The 27,960-nt window shown below is 36.2% G+C and overlaps 1 protein-coding gene across 1 annotated transcript; it reads right to left on the reverse strand.

The window, feature by feature from the left end:
• Positions 1-6,222: 6,222 nt before the first annotated feature.
• LOC105031975 (serine/threonine-protein phosphatase PP1 isozyme 3) lies at positions 6,223-27,930 on the reverse strand. Its single transcript, XM_010906285.4, has 5 exons — positions 27,683-27,930; positions 27,365-27,577; positions 8,000-8,559; positions 7,694-7,915; positions 6,223-6,546 (listed from the first exon to the last, which is right to left on the reverse strand). The coding sequence occupies exons 2-5, from the start codon at positions 27,540-27,542 to the stop codon at positions 6,523-6,525; spliced, it is 984 nt and encodes a 327-aa protein (XP_010904587.1). The 5' UTR covers positions 27,543-27,577; positions 27,683-27,930; the 3' UTR covers positions 6,223-6,522.
• Between the last annotated feature and the right edge of the window lie 30 nt (positions 27,931-27,960).

The following is a 27,960-nucleotide window of genomic DNA, read 5'->3' on the forward strand; positions in this document are numbered from 1 at the left end:
GTTATGTCAGATTGTATTTTTATCCTAAAAAGAAGAGTGACATGCTGAAAAAGTTCCATACAATAGTTAGTAGTCAATTTTATTTATGATACGGAGTTCTTTGTAGTATTTGATGCTGGTAAAGAAGTTATTTGGTTATGAAAGTTCATTAGTGAGCTTGGAGAGGCACCTTCCATTGATGGTCCAGTTCTTCTATATTAACAGCACTACTGGAGCCATAGTTCAAGCTGAAGAACTGATATTCCATTTGTGAACCAAACACTTTCTACATTGCAATCACCTTATTCGATAAGATTGAAATAAAGTCATCTCAGGAAGACCGATTGAAAGGAGAACTTGACCGACACATTGACTAGAACAATCGAATCTAATGAGTTCGATGATCTAAAATGAAAGATGGGTATTTGATATCAATTTGATTGGCTTTAGTCTAAGTGAGAGTTGTTGAAAAATATATCCTAAAGCCAATCATCGAGGTTATAGATGATAGTTTTCTATATAAGTATATGAATTATAAAATGATAAATGTTATCTAATACATTCATCATGAGGAATATATCTTCTAAAATAGAACTCATATGTTACGATGAAGTCCTTAGAACTACTCCTAAAATGATAAAGGAGGATTTATCATATGGTTCTTAAATTCTACTCCCGACCAAATGATACAATTATCATAAGGACGATAATTGTATCGAGTATAGATCATTGTATGCTATATTAGTTGGTTGTCCTCTTAACCAAGACGTATGATGACACGGGTATGGCATACGGGTGATATGTAGGAGTACATTTCACTGAGCATGATCACTTTCGGAGCACTCTACTGTCAAAGGTTGCTCTAATGGGATATGGATATATGTGTCCCTCGGACCTGAGGCATCTCGGTGACTTGCAAGTAACTCACTGTATTTTGGTGCCGGACTATTTAAATTTTTAATTCGATGATAGAAGGTTTCTGGATACAGTCAAGTACTTGTGAAGTCTAAGTGCGAGTTAAGATGGGATTGACCGCTCCAAGTAAAATTGGAGATGATGCATCATTGTGTTTCAATGTAGTAAAACTTTGGCCAAAGTAATCCTAATGAGGAGTCACAGGATTTTTTTGAGGTTGAGACACAATGTAGAGTATTGGTAGGCATACATTCGGCCTATCCAGACATCGGATCTCATTGCTAGATGGTTACATCGATTAGTACAAAAATTATTCTTGTGCTAACAACTTAGGTTCGAATCTATGGGGTCACACACATAGAAGTACCTGTCTAATCAAATGGCTGATCGATGATTATGAATCATTGAAGGGTTTAATTATCAATTTGATTGATGATTAATTATATACAAAGATTGCAATAAATATTTACTAATGATTAGTAAATTAAAAAAATAATTAATTAATAATATAATTATTAATTGACTCAATTTGATTGAGCAATGGAGATTGGATTAGATCTAATTGAATTGGATTCAATTAGATTGGATTTAGATTAATTGGATACAGTCCTATTGAATAACAGGGCTTATTCTAATTGATCTTAGGGATGCATGAATATGAAATTATTTTATATAGACTTGGATTGGATCTAACCCTATTGGATAATAGGCTTGATTGGATCAAGCCCTATTATCAAATAGCTTCTCTGATATCCATCAAGAATCAATCTCTAGATCAATGAGATTTTAATCTAACTAATTTTAAAATTAATTGGAGCCTAATAATTGGGCTAGGATCTAATTAGTTAGTTTGTTATAACTAATTCCTAAGTTAGTTAGGATTGGATCCAAGAATTAGTTAGAATTTGATCAAGATCTTGAATCTTATTTGAAATAGAACTTAACCAACTTGGAACCAACCCATGTGCTATTAATTCTCCATGCCTCAAATCCTTTTAATGTGAGATCCCACACCCCAAAAGAGATGTGCGCCTCCTTATTTCTTTCATGAGAAAGAAGGGTGTCTCCCCTTCTTTTCTTATCGCCAAAACAAGGAGGGGGCGTCCAAAAGAAGGGCGTCTCCCCTTCTTTTCTTGTTGCCAAAATAAGGAGGGGGCGTCCAAGAGTTGGATGTGGATGCCCCAATATCCACACGCCAACCCCTCCTGTCCTTCCTATCTTGGTATATTTTTAAGATCCTTTCTTACTAATTTTTGAGCATCGAAAAGAGGCTTCTCTACTGGTTATACAACAAAAAATTGGAGAAGAAAAGTTCTTCCCAACGAAAGAAAGACAAGGAACAAGATGGATCTTCTTTTTTGTGCGTAGCCTTAAAAAAGGAGTTCTTCTTTCAAATTTTTTTTTTTTTTTAAATAAAAATTAGATTAGATCTAATTTTTAATATATAGATTTAGAGAAGAAATATCAAAAAAAATTTGGTTGGAGTTTGGGGCTTCTTGAAGTTTTAGATCAAGGAAGAAGATGGATCTTCTTTCTTGTGCACAGTCTTGAAGAAAAATTTTTTTTTTCATATTTTATTTATTTTTTTAAGATAAAAATTAGATTAAATCTAATTTTTAATATAAAAATTTAGAGAAGAAATATCCAAAAAATTTGATTGGGCGTTTGGGGATCTCTAGAGTTCTAAATCAAGAAGAAAAGAGAAGAACGGTTCTTCTCTTGGATATCTCTTTTGGATTTTTCTAGATCTTAAAATTTTATGTGATTTTTAGCATGAGAAAAAAGATTAGATCTAATTTTTATAATAGAAAATTGAGAGAAAAAATTCTTCTTAAGGGCGTAAAAGGAAGAGAGAAAGGTTCTCTCTTATACATGAAAAATTGAGAAAAAAAGGTTCTTCTCTTGATCTCTATTGTAGAGATCAGATGCATAGATTCAGAAAGAAAAAGAAGAGGGTCTCCTTATTCTTCAATTTTATCATGTTTCTCTTAGATCGGTCAAAAGATGGTGTCCTTGCAAGCTAGCACTCTCGGAGAGATCGATTAGTACGAGGACTTCGTGTGGATATCCGTAGAGACCGGACGTGTGTGCGACTGTCAAGCATCAAGAAGAACAATCTACCATGAATTTTGGATGCGGTGATCTGCTACCTACGCTCAGGTATAAAGTTTTATATTCAATTAATATTTAGATATGATCTAAATATAGATTATATATATCCTATACTTGCTGAATTTTAAATTTCAGATATGCATACATGTATATTAGTTTATGTCATAGATCCTATATGATAATTTAGATTTGATCTATGCATGCATTATAGATTAAATTATTTAATCATATATATTTCACAAAAAAAAATTTTAAAAATATATGCACATCACCCACCACACTTTCCTTTATCTAGATACTCTATAGATTTTTTTTCTTAATTTTATATTTTCCTCAAATATTTTTTGACATGTTACTTGGCTGTTCCAACACGTGCCGACAGTACACTACCACGTCATTATTCTTGATAAAACACTCGCATGGTGCTTCCCTCGATAAGTTTATGTTGTGGATTCTATGCCCCCCGAATTCAATGGCCAGCGGCCTTTGGCAGAAGACCTAAGCTTGTACATTTCTTGGAACCTCTCTATGCCAGTCTGCATTCAACTGACTCTAATCACCACTACTAGCAAAATGCCTACGCTCAGCTGCCTTGCAATGCAACTCCCACTACAAAAAATAAAGACTTCAGAAACATTTCAGAAACATTTTAAAATATATCTAAACCATTCTCATAAGTTTCTAGGAATGTTATTTATTTGTTAGCTATACCCATGTACTTAAAAATGATTGGAAACGTTATTTATATATATTGGACACATTTTCTGATTATTTATAGTAAAACCATTTAGTAACGGCTTATACCATTTCTAAATAGACTTTTGGAATGTTATGCAAAATCATTTTCTATATGAGCTTTAGTCATGTTATTTATACGTTCCTATAATTTTTTTGGAATATTTTTCAAATGTTCCTTTAGATTTCCAACAATGCTAACTAAATGTCTCCATTGATTTGATGGTAACATATTAAGAACATTCCCCATAATTAATAGAGATGTTTTTCAAACTATCCTTACGGCTCTTTAGGAATATTTTTCAAATATTTCTTTAGAGTTACAATAATGTTAATTAAATATCTCTATTGATTTGATGGTAATATATTAAGAACATTCCTCATAATTGATAGAGATATTTTTCAAACTGTCTATACAGCTCTTTAGGAATATTTTTCAAATATTTTTTAGAGTTACAATATGTTGTCCAGATATGGAGCCCAAGAGGAGGAGTGAATTGGGTCTTTTAAAATTTTTAAAATCAGTGCACTTAAGTAATGTGCTAAAGTATTGAGTGGAATGAGTTTATTTGCAATAAAAATAAAATCAAACATAAATGATAGGTAAGCAAGTATAAAGCACAAAGAACAAGTAAAGAGATGCAAGCACAATAAACATAAAAAATTTATAGTGGTTCAGCGCCAACTTACACCTACATCCACTCTCCAAGTCTCATTATTTTATTAAATTTATTGAATGATTTTTTGTTGCCTTATTGCAGCCATTGTAAGGATCAATTGGCTTTAACAGGCATATCAAGCCTGAATTTCAATTTAACTATACTCTTATTCCCCAATCTCACCATCAAAACAAATAAGTCTTTCCTAGAATTTATGTTCTAATTTACTTTTGTCAGTTAGAAATTTCACTTTCCTAAAACATTTTTTGATGAAAAGTAAGATTATATAAGCAAAGGGATCCATGGATTAAAAATATAAATTAGTATATATTTGATAAAAAATTTTATATAAAAAATTTATTCTTGCATGTACATCACACATCCAGAACACTAGTTAATTATTTATATGAAAAGCATTATTTTGTATTTTATAATAATATAAAAGATATATAAATTATTATAGAATAGTACTCAGTGAGGGTGGTCTTAGTGCAACAGATGTATTGCTCCTTTGTGACCTAAATGATACCGGCGAACTGGAAAATAGCTTCCTCGGACGCAGGGGGGTGAGCGATGTATTAAACGCTCTCCAAATGCTGCAGTGGCAGGAGAGCATCAAGGTAGATCTCTGATTGTTTCAAGGAAGGAGAGAGGTACTAACACCCCTCAAATGTTATGGGGTAGGGTCTAACACGGATGCTACCTAGGGTTCTAAACTCTCCTCAGGTCACCTGTTCGTGCCAAAAGGCTCCAATTGCCAAGCCCACCACTTTGCCGCCCACGACGTCTTGTCTCTACCCCAGGGCTCCAATGGCTTGTCTCCAGGCATAATGAGCTCCCCTCCCTTAACCCTCGGCGCCCTCTCCATTCCTCAGCCCTTAAAATTCCAACCCTAAACTAGTTGTGCACCCTTTGTAATAACCACGAAAAGAATAATTATTAGACCATCAATCCAATAAGGTAAGATTATCAGATGGAGCGATTCCATCTTCAACATATTTAGATTCAATTAGACATGACCAATATTTAACCAACATCTGTGGAGCCTATATCCTGTGAAAGGAAAAAAAAAAAAAAAAGACCTCCTAGAATCTCTTTCTTCCCGCAAATCAACAGACCCACAGGCTAGGATTCAAACTGGAACAGGCCCTTAAAAGACCACAGGCTAGACGGGGCAAGAGGCCCAATTCCTGGAAGGTATGCGTACAGGAACATCCTAACTCTACGAGTATTACCGCATAAATGGGTACATGAGTCACATCACCATGCTTCATTCACAGGCCTAAATAAATTCAGCCATCAAAGGCCCAGCATACTTTGATTTGTCGTCTACATTTTCATGATCAATACATATTACCCACTTTCGCATTTCTCCAAGCTAATCTTACATGTTCTTGCAAGCCACTGTTCTACTGAAGGTACAGTGGATTGAATGGATACCTGATCGAACATGATAGCCCAAAACGAGTCACTGCCATCCAACTTTCCCCCAAGCTACTGTTACATAATAAATCACAAACCACACGTTTAATACTATTTCAGAAAACATTGCCACTGCAATGGTACCTTAGCATATACTTCAGCTAGCATCATGTGCTAACTTTAAGACATTGTATAATTAATGGAAGACTCTAACACTTGCATTATGCTAAATATTTATGGTATGCAGTGAATTTTGCTCATTTCCGATGATCCAGAAACTTTTACTGGATGCTGTAGCAGGGTTCATAACAAGATGATAATAGATGCAACACGTCTGAAAGATGACTAAAACATTGCTGCATGGCACCACCTCCGGAGGACTCAAGCATAGCGAGCAGTATTACGTTTAAAAGTTGGAGTCGGTATTATTTTCTTCTAACTTCGTATTGCAAAGACCAAGCAGATTCACGTTTCTGACGTTCTTGAAGTTGAGATCGAGCAACAATGTGCTAACCATCCACAACTAATATACATAAAGATCAAGAACTGTGCGACATCAAAAAAGAAAAAAAAAAAAAAAAGGAACACAGCCATAAGTACCAAACTCTAGTTGATAAAAATGATGATTTGGATTCTTTTTTTGGATGAGCACTTGGTCAGTGGACAGCATACTGTGGCGTGTCCTCCTTGATTGCCTATCTCATGCTCTTGCACCAAGAAAGGACTGGTACAGGAAAAAAAAAAGGAAAAAGAAAAAGCTGTCAGAATTCATAGGAAAATAAAAGACTAATTCTTCTATGTATAGCATAAAGTTGTTTATAATAATGTGTGCATGTTTCACGCACATGCGTGTGCATGATGAAACAGACTTAGCTTAAAGAAATGTCTGAGGTTCCAACCCACTGATGCAGTCCAATATAAGAACAAGCCAGTGGAGAAGACACAATGACACTACAGATGAGAATGGACAAGAAATAAAATGCAAAAAGATATCAACTAGGAACACAATCACATTAATAAACAATAGACACGAATATGTATAATTTAAAGAAATATTCAAATATCAATCTGGGTTTGCATGAAGTCAATGTCAGATTGAACTTAGATACCCATTTAGTTATGACATATAACTAATTTGCAAAATAAAAATAAATCAACAAATCCTTAGTGTGTATGCTAACAAGAATTTTGTTATATTTTAGTTCACTTTTAAGTCAGACTTTCAATCCACCCTACGTGTCCACTAACTATGGATGCATGATTGGTGAGTGAGATCAGCTGAAAAATTATCTGGGCTGCCTGTTACGGGAATTGTCTTGGGCAAAATCCATGATCATAAATTTCTTATGATTATTTATGTTTCAAGTTCCACCTGAAATAACCAAAATTATGATAAAGATCACTAATAGACAACCATCGAAAACCAAAAACTCTTGATCTTGAATCGATGACATGGATGATACCTAATTATTATATCTTGTGAAAGAGCAAATCCTTCAAATGCAGCAGAAAAAGAAACACAAGGAGAGTGCTAGAATGGAAATGCATTTTATTCATATTAATGTTCTGTTCAGAAACAGAAAAAGATTTGATGCTAAATTAATTACAGAGGTGATGCGACTTGTTAACTTTATGATGATGGAAAAGTGATGCACAGCATGCGCTAGTAAATAATCGATTCTATGAAACCGCACTCTCTTGCCAGCTGTTGGCATTGGAGATGACGAAGAATCATTCACTTCTTTGTTTTTAATGATAAGTTAGATTTTCCCCTTGTTTTTAAAGAGGTACTATGTAAAGGCAGGGAATCTGGAGACTATAGCCCATAAGAATTAATAACACCTGAAACTTCAGAAATAAATGGCATGCACCTTTACTCCAGGTGGTGGGGTTCCAGCTTTAGCTGTAGTCGTACTACCAAAGCCAAACTTTGTTTTCTTTTCTGCAGGCTTCAAAATTTGGAATGAACACATCAAGGTTTCATCTACACTCATCATGGCACCTGCATTGTCGAATTCGCCACAGTAATTTGGTGCCGAGAAGATTGTTACAAGTTGTCTGTCAGCAAAGAATTCATATCCATCCTCCACCACCTAATAAGTAAAAGAAATTGAACTAAATAGTGGCTTTATCTATGCATCAAAAACAAAAAACAAATGAAGACAGTCATCTATAACCTGATGAGCACGGCATATAAGGTCTAAATCGTGCTTCTGAAGGAACTCAAAAACCTTATCAGGGCCAAAAGTATATGAAACTCCCCTGTCATTCATTCCCCATCCTTGAATATCATTGCTAGGATCAGACCAGAGTAGATCACAAAGAAGTCCAGTGTCTGGAACATCGGTAGGGCGCATTAAGTTTCGAATTTGGTCCAAATTTTGCAACTCTGGAGAAAGACCCCCATGCATGCAGAGAATCTTCTCATCAATAAGAGCTGCCACAGGAAGGCAGTTGAAACAATCTGTGAAGATCTTCCAGAGTCTTACATTAAATCTGCGCTTACATTCATCATAAAACCCATAGATACGGTTTATAGAGGCACATTCATGATTCCCTCTTAAGAGAAAGAAGTTCTCTGGATACTTAATCTTGTAGGCCAAAAGAAGACAAATCGTTTCTAAGCTCTGTTTCCCTCGATCTACATAATCCCCTAAAAACAAGTAATTAGCTTGAGGTGGCAATCCGCCATATTCAAATAGCCTTAAGAGGTCAGAATATTGGCCATGAATATCACCTGCATTGCAAAGCAAAGCACAATGCCAAACGTTGTTAATGAAGCAAAATATTAGCAGGTCCATAGCAGAATAAATTGTTACTTCATGCACGTAACAAGTTGATCAATGAAACAGATATTTTCAATATTACTTATTTAAACCTGAAAATGAAGTAAAAATTAATGAATATCTCCAAGGTGTGATGTGTGAAAAATGCATTCATGGTGATTACAAAAAGCTTAAAAATTAAAGCAATTTCGAACTTTAAACTACTCATATAAGTTTTCTGCCTATACTGCCTACAAGGAAAAAAAGACAAACGGATGATGCAGAAGATACAGGAAACCATGATTTAGGGAGATATGAGCACAGGAAGAATACCATGTTAAGGGCCTGTTTGGAAAGGATAGAATGGCCCAAATCCTAGATGATCAACGGATCCCATGGGTAAAAATCCCATTTCCTTTCTTAGCTACATTGTTTGGGTGATTGAACTATGGGATAAAGAGACAACTGGAAGTAGATAATCTTTTAGAAAAAAAAAAGACCTCCGGAGGTCTTTTCTTCTCTACAATTGTCAAGCTCTACCTTTGCACCTCCATCATCTCCAACCTATCTTCGCCCATGCCATCTCCTCCCCTCTTCTGCCTCCTCCCCCTCTCTAACCATCCATCCCGGGTCCTCTCCTTCCTCACCCTCCACCACCTCCTCCTCTCGCTCCCCCTATCGATGGCCTCCCCCCCCCCAGCCTCCGCTTCCTTGCAGCCTTCGCCGGCCGCCATGACGCCCCTTCTCAACACCCCTGCCCTCAACCTCCTCATCGCGACCCTCAGCCGCTCACTACCACAACTTACACAAAATCCCATATGCTCAAGAAAAAACCCCAACCAGAACCTAAGAAACCCCTCCGATCTCCCTCAAGTGCCCTCCTTCACCACAGATCTCTGAAAAAGAGAATGAAATGAAAAGAGAGAGAAGCGAAAAGAAAAAAAAGATCAACCTATGTGGGAAAAGGTCTGACCCTTTACATCTTTCCTTTGTTTTCATTGATTTTTTTCCTCTATTTTTTTTACATCCTCAGGAGCCTCAATTGGGTGGGTGGTTTGGATCGATCGAATAGGAAAGCTTAGACGATGGCTAGGGTTTTGTGTTAGGTATTTATATATAATAGTTTAACTGGTATAAATATATCAATCAATTTACAAATAGATGTGAATTGTGGCTTATTGGTTAAGGTAGTGGTTACGTGGTCTAAATATTTGGAGTTCAAATCCACATATTTTCTTATTATATACTTTTTTAATAAAAATTTATAAAGTATATATAATCGGATTCAAGTGGCAGGTATCCAACAAACAAATTCCAAATCCATCTCAAATCCGAACAGGCTTCAATTTTAAATTTCAAAGATACATATAGATATGTTACCTTTTTCTTGATATGAATTATTTTTAGGGATAAAAGTAGACCGGATAATATCCATTTGGATTTGTTTTTGTATCTGAATTTATCCGGATATTGACAAAAATTTAAGCATCCAACTAATATTCGCATTTATATCCATATCCATCAAAGAAAATTGGATATGGACATGGATAAACAACTATTTGATATGTATCCGAGTATCCAATTCTATTTTTGCAATCTTATTGAGTTTTATGTAGCACTTATGAAATTTTAAGGAAAATATATAAAGACATTAACATGCCATTATTTTGATTTACCATCTATTTAGTAATATTCTTAATTATACGATCATTAAGTTTAGTCATCCGACTTGTATCCATATTTATATCCATACTTACAATATCTGATTTGCATCCGTACCAGTTTAAAACAAATATGGATATGAATTTTGGCATCCGACTAATATCTATATCCGAATTTGTATTCATCAAATAAAACAAATAAGAATATGGATATGGACATGGATATGGACATGGATAAACAACTATTTGATATGTATCCGAGTATCCAATTCTATTTTTGCAATCTTATTGAGTTTTATGTAGCACTTATGAAATTTTAAGGAAAATATATAAAGACATTAACATGCCATTATTTTGATTTACCATCTATTTAGTAATATTCTTAATTATACGATCATTAAGTTTAGTCATCCGACTTATATCCATATTTATATCCATACTTACAATATCTGATTTGCATCCGTACCAGTTTAAAACAAATATAGATATGAATTTTTGCATCCGACTAATATCTATATCCGAATTTGTATTCATCAAATAAAACAAATAAGAATATGGATATATTAGTATCCAATCTGTATCTGATCTGGTTTCAACCCTAATATTTTATTATTATAATGATTAATGTGATATATTGATAATGATAAGTTTATTATTTTGGTAAAAGAAGGGTAGAGAGAAGAGGGAAAGAGAGAAGAAAGGGAACGAAATTATAATTTATCATCCAAATATAGGATACAATTAGTTTATATAGGATTTTTCTCCCAATAGGATTTTACGAATAATCCTATAGGATCAAAACCTACATCCCATCATGAATTTATCCTAACATTATAGATCCTAGACATCCAAACAGACCCTAAATGCGATTGTAGGTTAACTAGAATTTATAACTCATTCTCCAATCAATAAATTAGGATATTTTCTTGCTAAGATAAATTGAAGGACAAATGAGGGAGGAGGGAAGACCTAAGCATAGTTTTTGTTAAGTTACATAAGATGCACACAAAGAATCAAGAATTTATGAAGCATATTAATGAAGATATATTGTTACCCAGGAATATATTAATAGCAACATGGAAAACGGTAACAAACAGTGAACCAGGTGTGACTGCCCATGGAGAGAGGTGGTATTCTGGCTGTTAGGGGCTCACATGGGAGGTCAACTCAAGGCCTTCATTCTGGAAGTCAACAGAATTTTGTCCATGGATGACATAACATGAACATACAAAACAAAGCCACATCCAAGGCCAAAGCAACACATTTGATTCTTTTGATATAGTCATTGATAAGGGGGAAAAGGTTTAACTTCTCTGTGTCACTACAAATCATGCTTAATTATACAAAAGGAAAGGACATGCAAGGACACTAACAAATGCCTAAAGTACCCTAGTTCCCAATTGATGATATATGACAAGAAAGTGGAAGTGAAATTGTTCATTTAAGTGAGAAAGAAATCATCATAATAACCATCAAGCCTAGTGATCTACTTAATTGATGATCATTCGCTGCACGTTCTTACTGAGAACTACCACATAGAAGACATCATCTAGAGGATTAACTTGAATAATAGAATACAGCCAATACCAGGCCAAAGCAACATGGACCCTTCATGAGAAATGATGTTTGAAGGGACAAATTTAACTAACTATGAATCATGCTCGATAAAACAAAGAAAACAGCATTATTTGATTTTCTTATTAGTTTTTTGCAGGTCTCTGTCAAGAGCTATGATGCTACGCTGGACCCCTCCCACATTGAAGAGATAAGGAGAAGAGACAAATAATAAAATGTGGTCTCCCAGCATGGGTTTTTCTTAAGTAGCATACCAAATAAGAGCAATTATACGTGACAAGCATGACCTTGATAGTCAAATCTCAAGGAAGTGTTAGCTAAGATGACTGATGTAATACTACCATGTAACCAAGCAAGTATTGACATCATGCAGCAAAACCATTTACCAAGCAATCACTTTTTAAAATTGAAATTGTAAATAGTGATGGCAAAGGAGAATGGAGAACCCCAAAATTCATGTATTACTTGTCTTCTCTAGGATATACTGCTAGTCCATCCTAAGTGTAAATCTCAAAACCTATCGCAGCAAATCCTTTAGCCATCATTGCAATCTATACTTTGTAGTAAGTATAGTTTTATGCAACAGGACCAAGTAATGATCCAATCACCCTAGAGACAACTCAGAGATCAAATCAACAAATCCTGTAGGAAGATCTCACATGTAATTTCAATGTTTTTAAACCTATGCCCTACCAATGAGTTAGTGAAACCTCTATGAAAAGCATGCAGGAGCTTTCTTTTGAACAACATAAATTTAATGTGATAACCATAACAAACACATCAATTAGGGTTTGGATATGAAATTTCCAGATCAAGCTAATTATAAAGTATCTTTCGGCTCCAAAAGAGTTTGCGATCAAATTTATTTTCTCCTTCCTCTTCACTACCTTTTTTTATCTCTTATTCCAATATCTCCCCTCTATTTTATCTTTTCCTTGGTGAGCAAGGCCAACTTGTAGCATTTGCAACCTGATGAAGAAGCTCCATCGGACCAGCTACGCATCTATACTCCTTAACAAAAAGAGCTATTTAGTGTTGTGTTCAGATATTTAATAGATCTAGAACTTAATAATACAAAAATGTTAAGTTATATTTCTAACATAACAAGATTTCAGAAAAAAGGCATCATCCATTAGAAGTTTAATTTAGTTTTTTTTGCTATTCAAGTGCAAATCATAATTTAATTAAAATGGATTTTGTTGCCACTTGGCCAACACAAACAGGATATTTGTAGTTGTAGTTATATTCAACACCATACACGTGCCTTGCCAAATTTTCTGTCCACTTATTCCCATGTTAAATAATATCAAATACCACACAGTGTAGGGCATTGGACTTGAGACAAAGTTGACAATTTACTTGCATGCTCGAATGCTCCTGCATATATTCCTAACAAGAATTGCAATTGATAAATATCTTGAGGTGAGGCCTTCATATAACCATATCCAGAATTCTGAACCATGCCGAAGCAACGGATTTGGGCATACCAAGCAGGACCAGTTGGCTCCCAACACAGTTTGGTATATAAATCACCCCACCCCCACTGCACCTTTGGCTTTTCTTTTCTGGTTCTATTGCTACACCCATTCCCCTCTCTCAAAAACCTAGGGGCTTCCATCCCCAGCAGCGCTCGACAACAATGCCCAACGACGCCGCACCACCAATGAGGTACCCCTTCCTCTCTCTCTCTCCCTCTATCTCTCATTCTCTCCCTCCCTCTCACTCTTCTGCCACCGAACAACAAGGTCTCTCCCTTCCTCTCCCTCTCTCTCCGACTCGGCACAATGGCCTCTGGCTCTCCCTATCCCCCCTCTCCTTCCCTCCCTCTCTCTCTTTCTCTTTTCCTCTCTCCTCCATCTCCCTCTCCCTCTCCCTCTCCGACTCTCCATGTCAGTACATCCCCAAATGGCACAATACAAACCCATATTATGCTGAACCGCTCGCCAACCCATACCCCCTCCGATACCGGATTCACAAGCCTTGATCATATCCTTATCCTACTTGTGTGGAGAAAGAAGAGTCCTAGCTCACCTCCAGTAATTACAATGATGCATCAGCTCCCATCTTAAACACTAGATTTAGAGCAAATAGTGCAAGTTGATAGAATTCAGTTTTAAACAAACATATGCAAAATCAAATTATATTTTCAAAACTTAAGCCTTTCCCGTTTGTTAAAACATTCATGATGTCATTCCTAAAATTACCCTATTCCTAAAATTTTCTTCCCAATATTCCACAACTGCACCTATGACTAAACCTTTTCATTAATTAGCTGCATCTAATCAATGCAACAAAATCCCATTAGATTTACTTGGTCTCAATTCAGCAGCATCATTCATTAAACATCCAGAGTTCTCCGATCTTAGTTTGGTCATTCCTACATCCACAAGTTCAAACACAATATTCAATAAAGGAGACCTCTGTTCAACAATTTGGCAGGAATCGCCTGTCCGGTGGACACCCTTCACTGAGAGCCTAGTCATCATCAAACAGTAAAATAGATGTAGCTTATCCAAACTCTACCACCAAACTTAAGTGTAAGCTCTAGAAAATGTTGTGGTAAAAAAAGAAGTTAATAATAGTAACAAAGCAACTACGATGCAATTGCAATTCCTGATAACTAAGTAATATGTAAGTTCAATTTTAATTAGAACTCATGCAGATAAAGGGCCCCAAACAATTCAAGTCATGACCATGGTTATCATTTACAGTATTTGCTAAGATCTAAGATCTCAATGCATAAAAATTGTGAGCAATTTAAGATGAGGCAAAAAAATCGAATCATCTTCGATCAACCCAGTCTATATTCCTTCTTATCATCTCTTGCTATAATTTCTTTTGCTAATTTAAGTACTTGCACCATTAGCTGCGAAATATGCTATCTGGTCAATAATATGTTGCACTAAAGCTACTATACTTATTCCTTGCCAAGCCTGGAAAGCAAGATGTTCTACCTCCTCAAACCAGCTTTGTCATCAGTCCTGACCTGCCCATGAACAACCTCACCTGCTTGTGTGTGCATGAATGGGGATCAGGAAAAAAAAAGTGTTGAGTATCCGCAAAGCATAGCAAATGAGACTTTCTATTCACAATTATATGTCAGTGTCCAAATGATGAAATGAGACATATCCGAAAGGATTTATTTACCTATAAAATTATTATCATGTAAGTATGCTTTATGTGCTTAAGGACATTATTATCTTATCAATGATAAACCTAAGGTGGATCTTTGTCAATGGGACTCATGATATACGCATTTATAATTTTGATGGACACATGAGGCATGGATCACATATGATGTTTCAAATGGCACTAGTTATCTCTACAATTGAACCTAATGTGCTTACGTCCAAATCTCCAAACTACCACTATAATGCGACCAGGATAATTTCAATACTGTTACAAGCATGTTTATAGCCCATGCCAATAACAGCACCATATGCTAACATGCTAAAACCCCAAAGAAACCATTATAAGTGCATCATGGCCACTACAGTAGCATTGATCATGTGTGTTTGTATAAGTGAAATGCTTTGGCATCTGTATTCGATCATGGACAGTATTTGTATAAATGAAATAAACTTGTTTGTATAGAAATGTAAATATACATGCACATGTATGTTTATATATGTATCCAAACACATGCTCACACATACAAATACAGACATACAAACAAACAGATAGAGAATTATTATAACACCATCTAAGTGCTTTTTCATCATGATATAGTCTCTCCTCTTGTGTTCACTTTTTGTCACAAGCATCAAATGTGCTTAAATAAAACAAAACAATTGGTTGGAACTCTGGTAATCAAGTTTAAAGATGTTTCATTAGTTTGATCTATATTGAACAACAATACTATAATATTTTTCCTGGTGCTATATAAATTTTTCCCTTGGCACTTCAGTTTTGTGGAGTTTTGAAGTGGAACAACACTCGATAGCACTCTGAAATGGAACTTTCTGCTTATGTCAGCTGCAAGTGTCAGTTCTTGGCATTTTTTTTATTTCTGGGAGTTTCCTTTTAAAACAAACCTTACTATAATTGAGGCCACATGAATTATGACACTAGGAAGGTTGACAATATAGGCAACTTTGTTGTCAAGATAATTAATGGCTTGGGAGGTTTATGTTGTTTATGTGCTTGGAGAAAGCTTTGCATATTGAATGTAGGAAAGGTGATTTTTTTGGACTAAGGACAAAAGCTGTGCACAAACAACAAACTGATAACAATGAAGAGATGTCTGCTAGGATAGTGAGAAGCATCAGAAATAGTTGTGGGCCTTGTGGATTGAGCCTAAAGCTAAGACAAGGCTTGTACATCCCTTACTCCATCAACACTAGTCATAGATTAATTTTAATGTTGATATTCAGTAATAGTGTACCACAATGTACAGGGATAGTGTACCACAATGTACATTATCTGACAACAGCATGGTGTTAAATTTGGAGAGGAGAACCAACAGAAATGCTAAATTGGATTAATGAATGTCTGAGAGGGTAAGAACCTCAAAAGTAGTAGAATAAATATGAGAAACATGCTAATGAAAGTGGATAAGAGAAAAAGGGCTCAAGCTAGTATTGACAGTCAGGAGATATCACAATATAATCTTGGATCTGCTTCACAAGAGAACAAGGAGGTAGATGAAGACTTATCTAGTAGAACTAGATGCATTGATGAAGTGGAAGGGTTTCTAGAGTATTATATAACTGATGCATGTAATTACAAAATGTTAAGCAGCAAGAAGACACCAAACATATAACACAAAATTAGCATAGATGAGAATGTCAGAATGTAGCCATGAGCATGTGGTAGAACTCTGAGGAGGAGGATCAGGTGAAGGAACAAATATCTAGAGGTTAAGAGTTAAACACTAAGCACAGACATCGATATGAGATCTTGATATGACATAATACGGATATACCAAGGCCATTCTTGAGAAAACAAGATATAATGTGGTTAGGATACACGAATATGCATGGAGGAACATATGATAATAAACATCAAAAAGCATCCACAATTAAGCATTGTTGCAATACATGCAGCATAAATTCTACTAACCCTCAAAAACAATTCAGTGACATAATTAAAAAAATGAAAACAACAACATAATAAAATAAATTCATCAAATATAAAAAGTAATAAAACATGCAGCAAACAATGAGATCAGGGATGAAAAATGCACTACTTCAACCCCCATGTCACCATGGATGCCACCCATCACATGAAGACTGTTGAAGAAAGGGAGAAGTCCCAGCATCCAGAGGACAAAAGGCTTTTAGTCATCCTAAAGGAGAACAAAGGGAAAACAAAGGGTTTTGTAGAAAGTCCAAAGAAAGGAAAGGAAAAGTAAAAAATGCACACAAACAGTCTTGTGCATCCTGGTCTTTGATACAATGATCCACTACAACCATCACTTCTCGATCATTCTTCTCTCCCTCTCTTCCCTCTTTTATTAGGTAGGGCACAAGACATTAGGGCACAGGAGAGGATGGAGGCCAGCAGAACTTTGCTTACCTTATTGGGTGCAAATGTGGGAATGAAACACAATTAATTAAACCCAGTTAACTACTAGCAGTTTAAAGTATTATGGTATAATTGCAGGACTTTTCTAACAATACTTGAAAGTAGTCCAACATCAATTAGCCATAAAGAGTTCATGATGCTTGTTTTCTATTTGTGACATGCATTTGGGGGCCAAAATCTTGATCCCAACCATTTAACCGGCCTATACTCGACCCATCTTACCGAATCCATTGGGTTAAGTGTATATATTTTATAATTTCTAAAACATATATGTCAAGTAATAGGTGATATGAACTACTAAATATTGGATTCAATGGCTCATAATTGAAAGAGAGATGAGAAGGGCAGCATCTAACCCCTAGCTGCCTCCCCGGGCCACTCCTCTCCCAAGGATTCTCTCTCCCCCTTGCCCCTCTCAACTCTTTTCTAACTTCATGGAATCTTTTCGGCTCTTACCGGCCACTTGGCAGCTCTTCTTGAGTTCTCACTGGTTTTGGTCTCCATCTTCCGACTTTGCCGCTGCTTTTCCTATTTCCATGTTCTAATCGACAGTCACCATCACCACCTCCTCTCTTTGCCCTACCTCTTGTTCCACAACCAGCTTCTATCTCCACCCTCTCTTCCACACCCCCCCACCCATCCCCCCACCTTCCTTCTCCCACCTCTCCACCAAGTCAGCAATCATTGCCACCCGCTCTCTCCACCTCTCAGCAAGGTATCAACCACCAGCTCGCCACATTTCTTGGGGGAGAGATCCCCCAGCTGCACCACATAAGTGAGTCAGTGGCTTGTTCGCAACCGGAGCTCAAGTAGGGCATTCTAAACCCTAGCAGGTTAGGCCCATAGGGCCTTATATATGAGCTCAACCCAACCCAAACCCGGCCAACCAATTGAAACCTCTACATGTATCAGGGTTATAACCTGTGTGTATCAGCATGCAATACATATTGAATGCAGATATAGCTGGTGGAGAATATGTGCTTCCTAGGTTACACTATTATGGCAAAGTGTTTCAAACTAGTGTAGATGGTACGGTCAAACTCAAAAGTTGGGCATCAAGATAGGAAAACCAAATATAAAACTAATTGAAATTATGAGTACTCTAGAAAATCTTGCAATACCACATAACAGAGCTTTTACAAGAGATGGATGGCAAACAAGGGTTCAACATATCAGCCCATATAACTGGTTAAACACTTCAGTAATTAGTCTTATCCCAAAATCATGGTGATGAAGCCTACATACTTGTTAAACCAATGGATATCCAAGATATGCGGACACTGAGCCATTATAACGACATCCTATTGGCTCTCAATCATTAATCACAAAACACTCAATCCATGGTTGCAAGAGGTCCTACTTGGCATGATTAAATGTGTCAAAAATCTTGCTCTCTCTAAGAATCAACAACTTTGGAGCATTACCAATTACTAAAGCATGCAACAATTTATCTTCTATTTCACCAGTATATCAACTGATGTGAGCTCATCAACCTTTGGGTCTTCAACTTCAGGACTACATAGAAGAATCTCTGGTAGGTTAATCTTGAATAGGAGGATCTTAAAGGGTCACTCACTACCAAATTGTTCCTTTCCTTTATTTTTGAACCAAAAATTTTTAAAACTTATATATTGAGTCCATTTGCATCTTCATTATAGAATGCCCTGTTGTTTTAAGCTACTCATGTGTTTGGAGACATTTGCCACAATATGCATTCAATACTTTCACCAGAACCTTAAACTCCTAATGCCAAATCTTCGTAGTCCAGGATCAGATTAATGAAAATCTTGATAATCAAATCTCAAGGTGAAGGTTTAGATCCTATTTCTTTCAATCAAATCTAAGAATAAACTTACATCATGATCAAGTCAACAATGGAACTAATAGGAAACACCAAGATCCACCATGTTCTATATCAAAGGGGAAAATAGTGGAAACTTATAGCTCATTCTTCAAAACTATAAAAATGATCGCAGATCATCACAACATCATCAAAACGCTTGCAAATCATCAAGATCATCCCAATCATTTCCATTAAAAAATAGGATTTCGTTCTTCTCTGTTCCAACCAGCTCCAATTCCTTTCATTCTCAAATTTCCTTGATTGGAGAGCTCACTTATAGCATCTGAACTCCAATAAGATCCTTTTATATCCGCAAGCTACTAATTTTCTAAGGAAAATTAGTTCGAAAAAGCAATACAAAAAAACAAAAACTGCTAAAGATATTAAAAAGATATAATATCAACGAAGCACTCAATCCATAGCCCAAAATAAAGTTGAGTATGATGACGACTCTTTGAGAAGCATCTTAAAATTCATCTTTTAATGATGACAAAAGGCATAAAAATAAAAAAGGCAAACCTACTTTTTCAATTGATCTTGAATTTATACACATGTATGTGCAAAATGCTGGTGAATATAAAACCTAAGAAGTTCCAGATGAAACTATCTCCACTTTCCAACCAACAAAAATATATAATTAGTGCACTTCCATTAAATGATTAGAAACCAAAAGGGTAGCCCAAAATGCCCATTTACCTAAAACAGTTTTCTCAAAGGACTAGAATATTTCAACAACCCAAACAAGAACAATCAAAATCTATTTCCAAATGACAAGCTTAACACCACCTATATTGCAATACATTAAAGGCATGCATTTTGCCACCTATATTATAGTTCATTGTTTAGCCAAATTGATTTGGACCGTTAGTAGATCAGGGCCTTCGTAGGAAACTACCATAAGATTGATTGGGAACTGATTGTTTTTCCCCTTCCTCTCTCGCCTGTTATTTGTGGGAAAACTACCAAAGTCTGGCCATCTTCAACCTCTACTGGCCTGGAGTCATGCGAGCTCCCAATCTCTACATGATATCCATGAGCAGTAATGAGTCCAAGTTCTAGGCAAGGACCTAAACTGCTAAGAGACTCCACCACATGACCTTGTTGACCTTCATGACTTCTGCTCCAATGACCCCACCACCTCCTTGACTACGAGTCCATTCGTTGGGCACCATTTGAGCCACAGTTGGCTGATAGATGCTCTCATCAAAATATCTCTACATAAAGACCTTGTATGATGCATTGATCTTTTGAGAGGCGGTGCCCAAGCGGCCTAGACCTAGGTTGATAGATGCTCTCATCAAAATATCTCTACATAAATTTGGTATCTGTTTATCAAAGTTTTGAAGCATCATATATATAGCGACTTAGACCTAAATTTAAATGAAATTAAAAAATAAATAGCATTTCATAGATGCCCACTGTCCTAGAAAAATATATGTAGCATCCGTGATAGGATTCTACATGAATCTAAGGTCAAATTAATTTTTCATGATTTTTAGATTTTATAATATTTTTTAATTTAAAAATATAAAATTAATTCAAAAAATAAAAATTTTGGGGAATCAAATTTTACTATTTTTATATAATTACTGAACTGTTGTGGCTGTTCAACCTTTAGGAATGGATCCATCAAGAAAGGAGCCAAAGAGCGACATTGGTTGGAACCACCGACAGATGCTCTTAGGTCGAAACCATTAGAGATGCAATTGGGCAGCATAGAGTTCAAGAAAAGAAAGATAACTAGATTGAAACAACATTTATCTGATGGTTATCCAATATAGCTATGTACTGGAAGTGCCCAAAAGAGGTTCATTAACTGATGAAAAAGCACTTCGCTGATTTCAAAACAACAAAAGAGAGAACTTTGAAGAAGAAGACGGAGATAAACCGTCGAACTATGCAATCACCTTCCTATCACTCTAGGAAGTCAGAGAAAGCATCCACCCCAGATGAGGAGGCACAGATTCAAACCACCATTAATGCGAGCTTAGAAGATCAATGGTGGCTTGAGGAGTTGGCCAGATATAGCGCTCAATTTAGGCTGTCAATTTAGTAGTCAGGATCAGGCACTGCAAGCACTACAGGAGAATCAAAATTTAGGAGAAACTCCTCTATTAGATAGCCCATTGATAGAGGCACGAGCCATATTGCTTCTATATTGGAAGCTTTTGGCAGCAGGAAGAAATTCTCTAAAGATATTCCAACTGAAGTCACTATCCATAACTTACATCCATACGCTTTTCCCAGCAAGAATTTCAAACAACAAAGGATTGATAGTATGTTGAAAAAAAGGACAAGAAAGATATGTGGCGAGCTATTGTGTCCTCATTTCACTTCACCCCCATCCCAGTGCATGTGGCAAGCAACATATATTATCGCTCTACCATTACATCTATATAGACAGATGTGGATCCTCCAAGATCCAAGGACATCTACGGTGAGCTTCTTGATAACAATAAGAAGAAATTACATAAATAGATTGCATCACATCAAAATAAGTGATCAATACATGGATTTATGGTGATGTGTGATGGTTGAACTAATCCCACCTGACAAAGCATCAACTTTCTGATATATTGTATAGAAAAATATTTTTCAAAAGTCCATTGATGCTTCAGATTAGGTGCACGATGCCACGAATATCTTTAAATTGGTGGAGGACGTGATCGATCAGATCGAAGAATAGAATGTTGTATAGTTATCACTGACAAAAGACCATAATATAGGACTATAGGAGAGATCCTAATGCAACGGCAACCACATATTCTAGACATCATGTGCTATCCATTGCATGGACATTGAGAAGCTTAAAAGGGTGTAGAAGATAGTGGACTCAGCATAGATGATTTCTAGATTCACTTACAATCACACATGGATCTTATCATTAATGCGGTGGTATACAAGGGAAGACATATTGAGACCAAGTATCATAAAATTCACTACAAATTATATAGCACTTGATAACTTTATGGACAAGAAAGTACATCTACGTCCAATGTTTGTCAGTCTCGAATGGCAAAAGAATGGATATGCCAGGACAGGCACTGAAGGAAGCAATATGAAGAACTTAATAACGAGATAGACATTTTGACAGCAGGCCGAGAATATAGTGAAGGCTATCAAACCTTTATATGAGGTTTTTCAAATCATGGACAGCGAAAGATACCCCCAAATGGACTTCTCGTATAACATAATGGAGAGGACAAAGGATCAAATTAGATCGGCAAATCCAAAACATGTCTATGACTACATCCGAATCATTGAGCATTGGTGGGACTATCAAATGGATAGAGACTTACATCTAGTAGATAAGTAGCAAATCAGGAACGCACTAAATGATTGCTCTTATATTTGTACAAATATACTTAACCAATTCTGAAAATTATCAGTAGGTTACTATCTAAATCCGAGGTTCCAATACATGATACCTAGGATAGGTATGGATGACGAGCTTCTGACATCCCCCCAATTCAAAAATTGCAACTATGTGCATACAAGAAGTTATATGGAGTGATTTTTGTTAGTTTAGCTATATCTTCAAACAGTAACATTATAACAAATATATTTTTTATGGATGAAAATGTTTAGGAAGAGCATCAATAGCTTTGGAACAAATGTGGCAATCGCAAGCAAAAAAGTTAAATCTAAGATAAATTATATATGAACAATAACTCTTATTTGACATTATATAGCGACTAATAAGTCTAATATAATACAATTTTATTTTTAGTTGTGTTCAATCTTAATGCTTTTGCAGCTAAATGGTAGATCCATTTCAGATTGGCAACTTCTACTCTAAAACAACTTGCCATCTAGATCCTGTTTCAGATGATTTCTTCGAGTGGCTATGAGCGCAATTAGTCAACTTTCGCCCTTACCTACAACAAGCAAAGAAATCGTCTAACATAGAAACGCATCAACGATCTTATATATGTTCACTACAATCTAAGATTAAGGCTAAAATACATTTAAGAGGAAATTGAGTTGAAGTACTTGGATTCGATGCGAATGACTTTGTTAATGATGAGGATCTAATAATCAAATAGATTATGAGTCAGCAGCAAGAGTCGGAGCTTGATAAGTCAGGATCACCTCCACAACCAGCCAGTTTCGTAACTGGCAAGATTGGGATGGATGCTGAGTAATGGACAATCAATAATATTCCATGCAGGCTTCCAACTAATTAATCATAGCAAACTTCTTCGCAAGATGCGACAAGAGGGCAGGCAGCTCCTCAATACAGAGACAAAGCAAAAGAAAAGATAGTTGCAGACCTGATGGAGAGGGTGGAGCAATCAATTGACTCAGTTCACTCAAATTCAAAGATCAGATAGAGTCGTGATGGTAGTTCTTCCGATGATAATGAATCTAATAGTCATGAAAGAAGTGGAGGATAGAAGATCATTATTTATAAAATGCAACTGCAAGATGATCTTTGATTTACTGGTGAGTCCCAGTTTATGCATATTATATAGGATAGAAACCATAATACATGAGCTGATAGAGCCCGTGAGGATACAATTTCATGCAGACGATAAGCTCCTTGAGATCATTCAGGATATTATGCAGCTACAAATGATCTCGCATGTGGAGTTGGATCCATGAATGTATCAAATTCTTCATCCTATTCTAGATCCTCTTATCCACAGCTACAAACAGCTTATAATCTATATGGATGTAGATATGATGCGTCCGAGGCATCGTCTTTCGATGGCTACTATCCTATATAGTCTAGATCATTTTATAGATCAGATTTTACTATTAGCATATTCGAATGGATCCCTTAGCAACTGTACTATCAACATGAAGACACCTCTTAAAGTCAGAGTTTCAATAAGAAATCTGGGACAAGTTACAATCCAACATGCATACCTTATGGGATGAGTACGCAAGACTACAATGCTGCATGATTAGAGGGATTAGCCGATATTCCATCGGATTATATAAATGATCCAGATATTTATAAACGACATCGGTGCTCGACAAGATTCTAAATCTTGATGTAAATTGATTATTTATTTTTTATATTTTTTAATTAATTTGAGTATTTTAGGATTCAATGATATCTAGTCTTTATAAGATTGTTCTCCTAACACATAACATTATATTAGATTCAGATCCGCATCACATACTTAATCGTAGATGCACCAGAGTGATATAAATGTCAAATAACATCAAGAAACATCAATTTGGGCTTAAGTCATTAAAAAAATAATAAAAAATTGATTAGACATCATAGAAATCAAAAAAAGAAAATAAAAAAAATTGACAGGCCAAGTTGACCGACATGCCACGTTATACCGAGTGTCGATATAGTACCGAATCGGTACGTACCTTACCAACCGGCGACCAGTATCGGTTCCACCTACCTGGTCAAAAAGGAATGGATGTTGATTTTATCCAAGAGTGTGCATGGATTGCTTCTTTTTTTTTAAATCTCTGGCCCTCTTCTCGTGGCCTAATGACCAACGACCACAGTGGTGATTAGAGAGAAGAAGAAAATGAGAGGAGTTTGGAATAGGACATAGTCTTTTTTGGAAAATTAAAACAATCCTATGCTTTTGGCCTACATTTTCAACTACCCAGTAACCTATATAAACAATTCATTTTTAAACATATGGCTGAAAACACTTACCATACAAAATTGGAAGAGTACCATAGAAAAACCCTACGGGCATACATTGTTTTCTCCTTATAGGAAAATATAATAAATAACATACTACGATTTCTAGTGGAGCATGTGAACAAAAATATATTGGAAAATATAAATTAAAGTACTATTAACATATATAATAGAGCAACAATAGGTTTAAGACAAGGAGTTTTTCATGGTAATACACCCACAGTAGAAGCCCGCATAAAAACGTTACCTAATACAATGAAGCAATGACGTGTTTGAGGAAAAGAGTTTTCCATGGAAATACATCTACAATAGTAGAAGGCAACCGTTGGAACAATGGTAAGGTTGTTCCATTGTGACCTCAGTGTCACTAGTTCGAAACACAAAAACAATCCCTCTTCACATGAGGAAAAGTCATGTACATCTAACACTCCCTAGACCCTGTAGTGGTGGGAGCCTTGGGCATTAAGACACCCTTTTAATACACCTTATAATAGGAGACGACATAAAATCTTAACCATAATATGTATACTAGATATTCTTTGATTCTTGATATTCAAGTTCAACCCACACAAGTAAAAATATGCTTGAGACATGAAGATAATAAGAGTTGACAACAATGAATAAAAGCATAAATTAAGTTTGACAAAGAATCAAATCAAGATTGAATACAAGAGATGCAACTTTAGTTAGAATTATATAGAACAAAAGAGTGAAATATAAATTGAAATGCAAAGAGAATGACCGGTTGATTGATGGGGATGTCTCATGAGGAATTGATACAAGACATGCTCAATAATATTACTAGGAGAAAACATACATGATAATGATAAGGCTGGTTATATCATAGACTTAGAATAGTAGCAAGTGAACCGGCACATGGGTGATGAATGAGAGTAAATTAAATTCCCAGCTGACCAGTGGTATAATAAGAAAGGAGAGGATTTCTAATGATTTGGCCATATGCAGTAAAGTTTAATCCACAAGCTGACTTAGATAGCTAGGACTAAAGACACTCTTCATTTTAATCAACTTGACCATGGATAGGAACAATTGCAAAAGCATTCCCCAACCATGTGTAAATGCTCTAAGGCTTATACATTACATTTGCTTGTTTGGGTTTTTTAGCCAATGTTTGACCCTTCAACACCCCATCTTATAAGAGATTTACCAATTCAAGGAATTCAGTTGCTTCAATCACATCCAATGTCTGCATCAGTAGGTCTCAATAAGATAGTAAAAATATAGAGAAGATATGAGTGAGATACTAATAGTTACTGCGACTTTACATATAACCAATGGTCAGCATGCAACATTAAACACCAAGTAACAAAATTGTCTCAAAGAGCTTTGGCTTTTAACTCTTCCACGTAGTTGGATGTGTCGAAGTATGTCATATAAAATCAAGTCTCTACGTGTGTTTCCAAGTTCCAAAAATCATATATGATCTTAAAGGGCACCATGACTTAACAATCACTATGACACCTTTTACCATCCCTTCATCGCTTCCATTAAAGGGAGATAAATAGAAGTTGACAGCCACTTTATCCGTAAAAATGTTAAGACTTATCATCCCGCATCTTCATGTTACATGTAGCCTTAATCTAGTTAGCACGTTGCAAAATATAGCAGTTACAGCCTAGCAACAAATTGTTGCGAGTTGACAAGCTATAAACTCAACACCCATTGCTGGAACTTTGGATCAAATATTTTGAAACTAAAACCATGAAGCAGTGGTGTACAGTTTAACTGAAGTTGTAACTACTTCTAAAACCATTTTTAGTTGACAAAAAGCTAGGGTTAATGGGAAAAAGCTACAGTTCGAACTTCTGGTACTAGTGAAGGCAAAATATTGTAGCTCTTGAGATTTTTTCCACTATAATTTTTGAAAATAATTTCAGCATACAATTTCTAATTTATCTGATTGAATGGCACTATAACCATGTGCTATTCAACAGCAGCATGAAGTTACAACACCTACAAGGATTATAATCATTTGATATCAACCAAATCTGTTTGGATTCCAGAGTTTCCTAAAGTTTCAGAATCTACTATCAATCACCTTAACTCATTTCTCAAGGTAGCTGAATTTACACATACAAAAAGCTCATTTAAATTACAGCATCCAGGAGGTGTCTTCATAAGCTACTCGACTTCACAGTGTGAGGAGGGGGAAAGGCAGCTTATCAAAAGCATTCGTGGGTTCAGAGAAGATACAAGAATCGAACTAATGACAATAGCATCAGGAATTTAGATTTCAATTTCCAAACTTCAAAGGCCCTTCTTCTAAATCATCCTCTAATATGTCATAAAACCCAAGCAGCAACCAAAATCTTAATCCCTAACTTACCTAAAAACAGTTCCTATGATTTTCAACCACACTAATAGCATGGTCTGGATCATACACTCCGGAGCTTTAAGGCACAGATTCTATTAAAAACCACACTCTTTGTCCCTCTCCAAGATCAAAGATGAACATAACCCAACTTGAAGCAACCAAATTGGCCCGCACCCAGATCATAAAAACTCAAGACACGGGTCTCGGAATTTACCGCAAATCTTGATAGGCGCCTCGAGCTCCAGGAGGTTGGGCTGCTGCATAAAGATCTCCTTGGACACGACGCACAGTTGTCGGATCTCCGACTCCGAGAGCTGCACCTGCTTTCCCGGCCTGCTCCCTCTCACCTCAAGAAGCCGATGTATGATACCATCCAACACCGCCGGATCCATGCCCTCCCTCCCGCTCCCCGCAAATGATCAAAACCCTCCCAAATCGGAATTAAATAAGCACAAAAATCCCACCTTTTTCCTCGCTCCCACCGCCCAAAAGCTCTACGATTCAAAGAGGGAAGAAGACAAGAGAAGCCTACCTCTTTCCGTCGCCAAGATAAAGACCTTTTGCATTCCTCTCTATCTCTATACTCTAGCTCGCTCGATCGATCGATTAGGGTTTCTTTCTCTCAGATTCCCCTTTTGGAGAGGAAAAGGAGATTCTCTCCCTTCCTCCCTTTGCTCTTTCTGAGTGCAGAGAGCGAGCAACCCAGAGAAGGAGAATTTTTTTCCCCGATGGGATTCTGCCGTGAGAGGGAAGGGGAGGAGAGAGGGGCACGGGAATGTGAGCGAGAATGCTGACCTAGGTCAGAACGGA

The sequence above is a fragment of the Elaeis guineensis genome, chromosome 11 (assembly GCF_000442705.2).
Source record: "Elaeis guineensis isolate ETL-2024a chromosome 11, EG11, whole genome shotgun sequence".
Classification (NCBI taxonomy): Eukaryota; Viridiplantae; Streptophyta; class Magnoliopsida; order Arecales; family Arecaceae; genus Elaeis; species Elaeis guineensis.

Coding starts and splice junctions, on each gene's coding strand:
- LOC105031975 (XM_010906285.4), bottom strand. CDS start 27,542: ATGGATCCGGCGGTGTTGGATGGTATCATACATCGGCTTCTTGAGGTG. Junction 8,560..27,364: donor GGCGCCTATCAAGATTTGCG/GTAAATTCCGAG, acceptor TTTGCAATGCAG/GTGATATTCATGGCCAATAT. Junction 6,547..7,693: donor CCCCACCACCTGGAGTAAAG/GTGCATGCCATT, acceptor TTCCTGTACCAG/TCCTTTCTTGGTGCAAGAGC.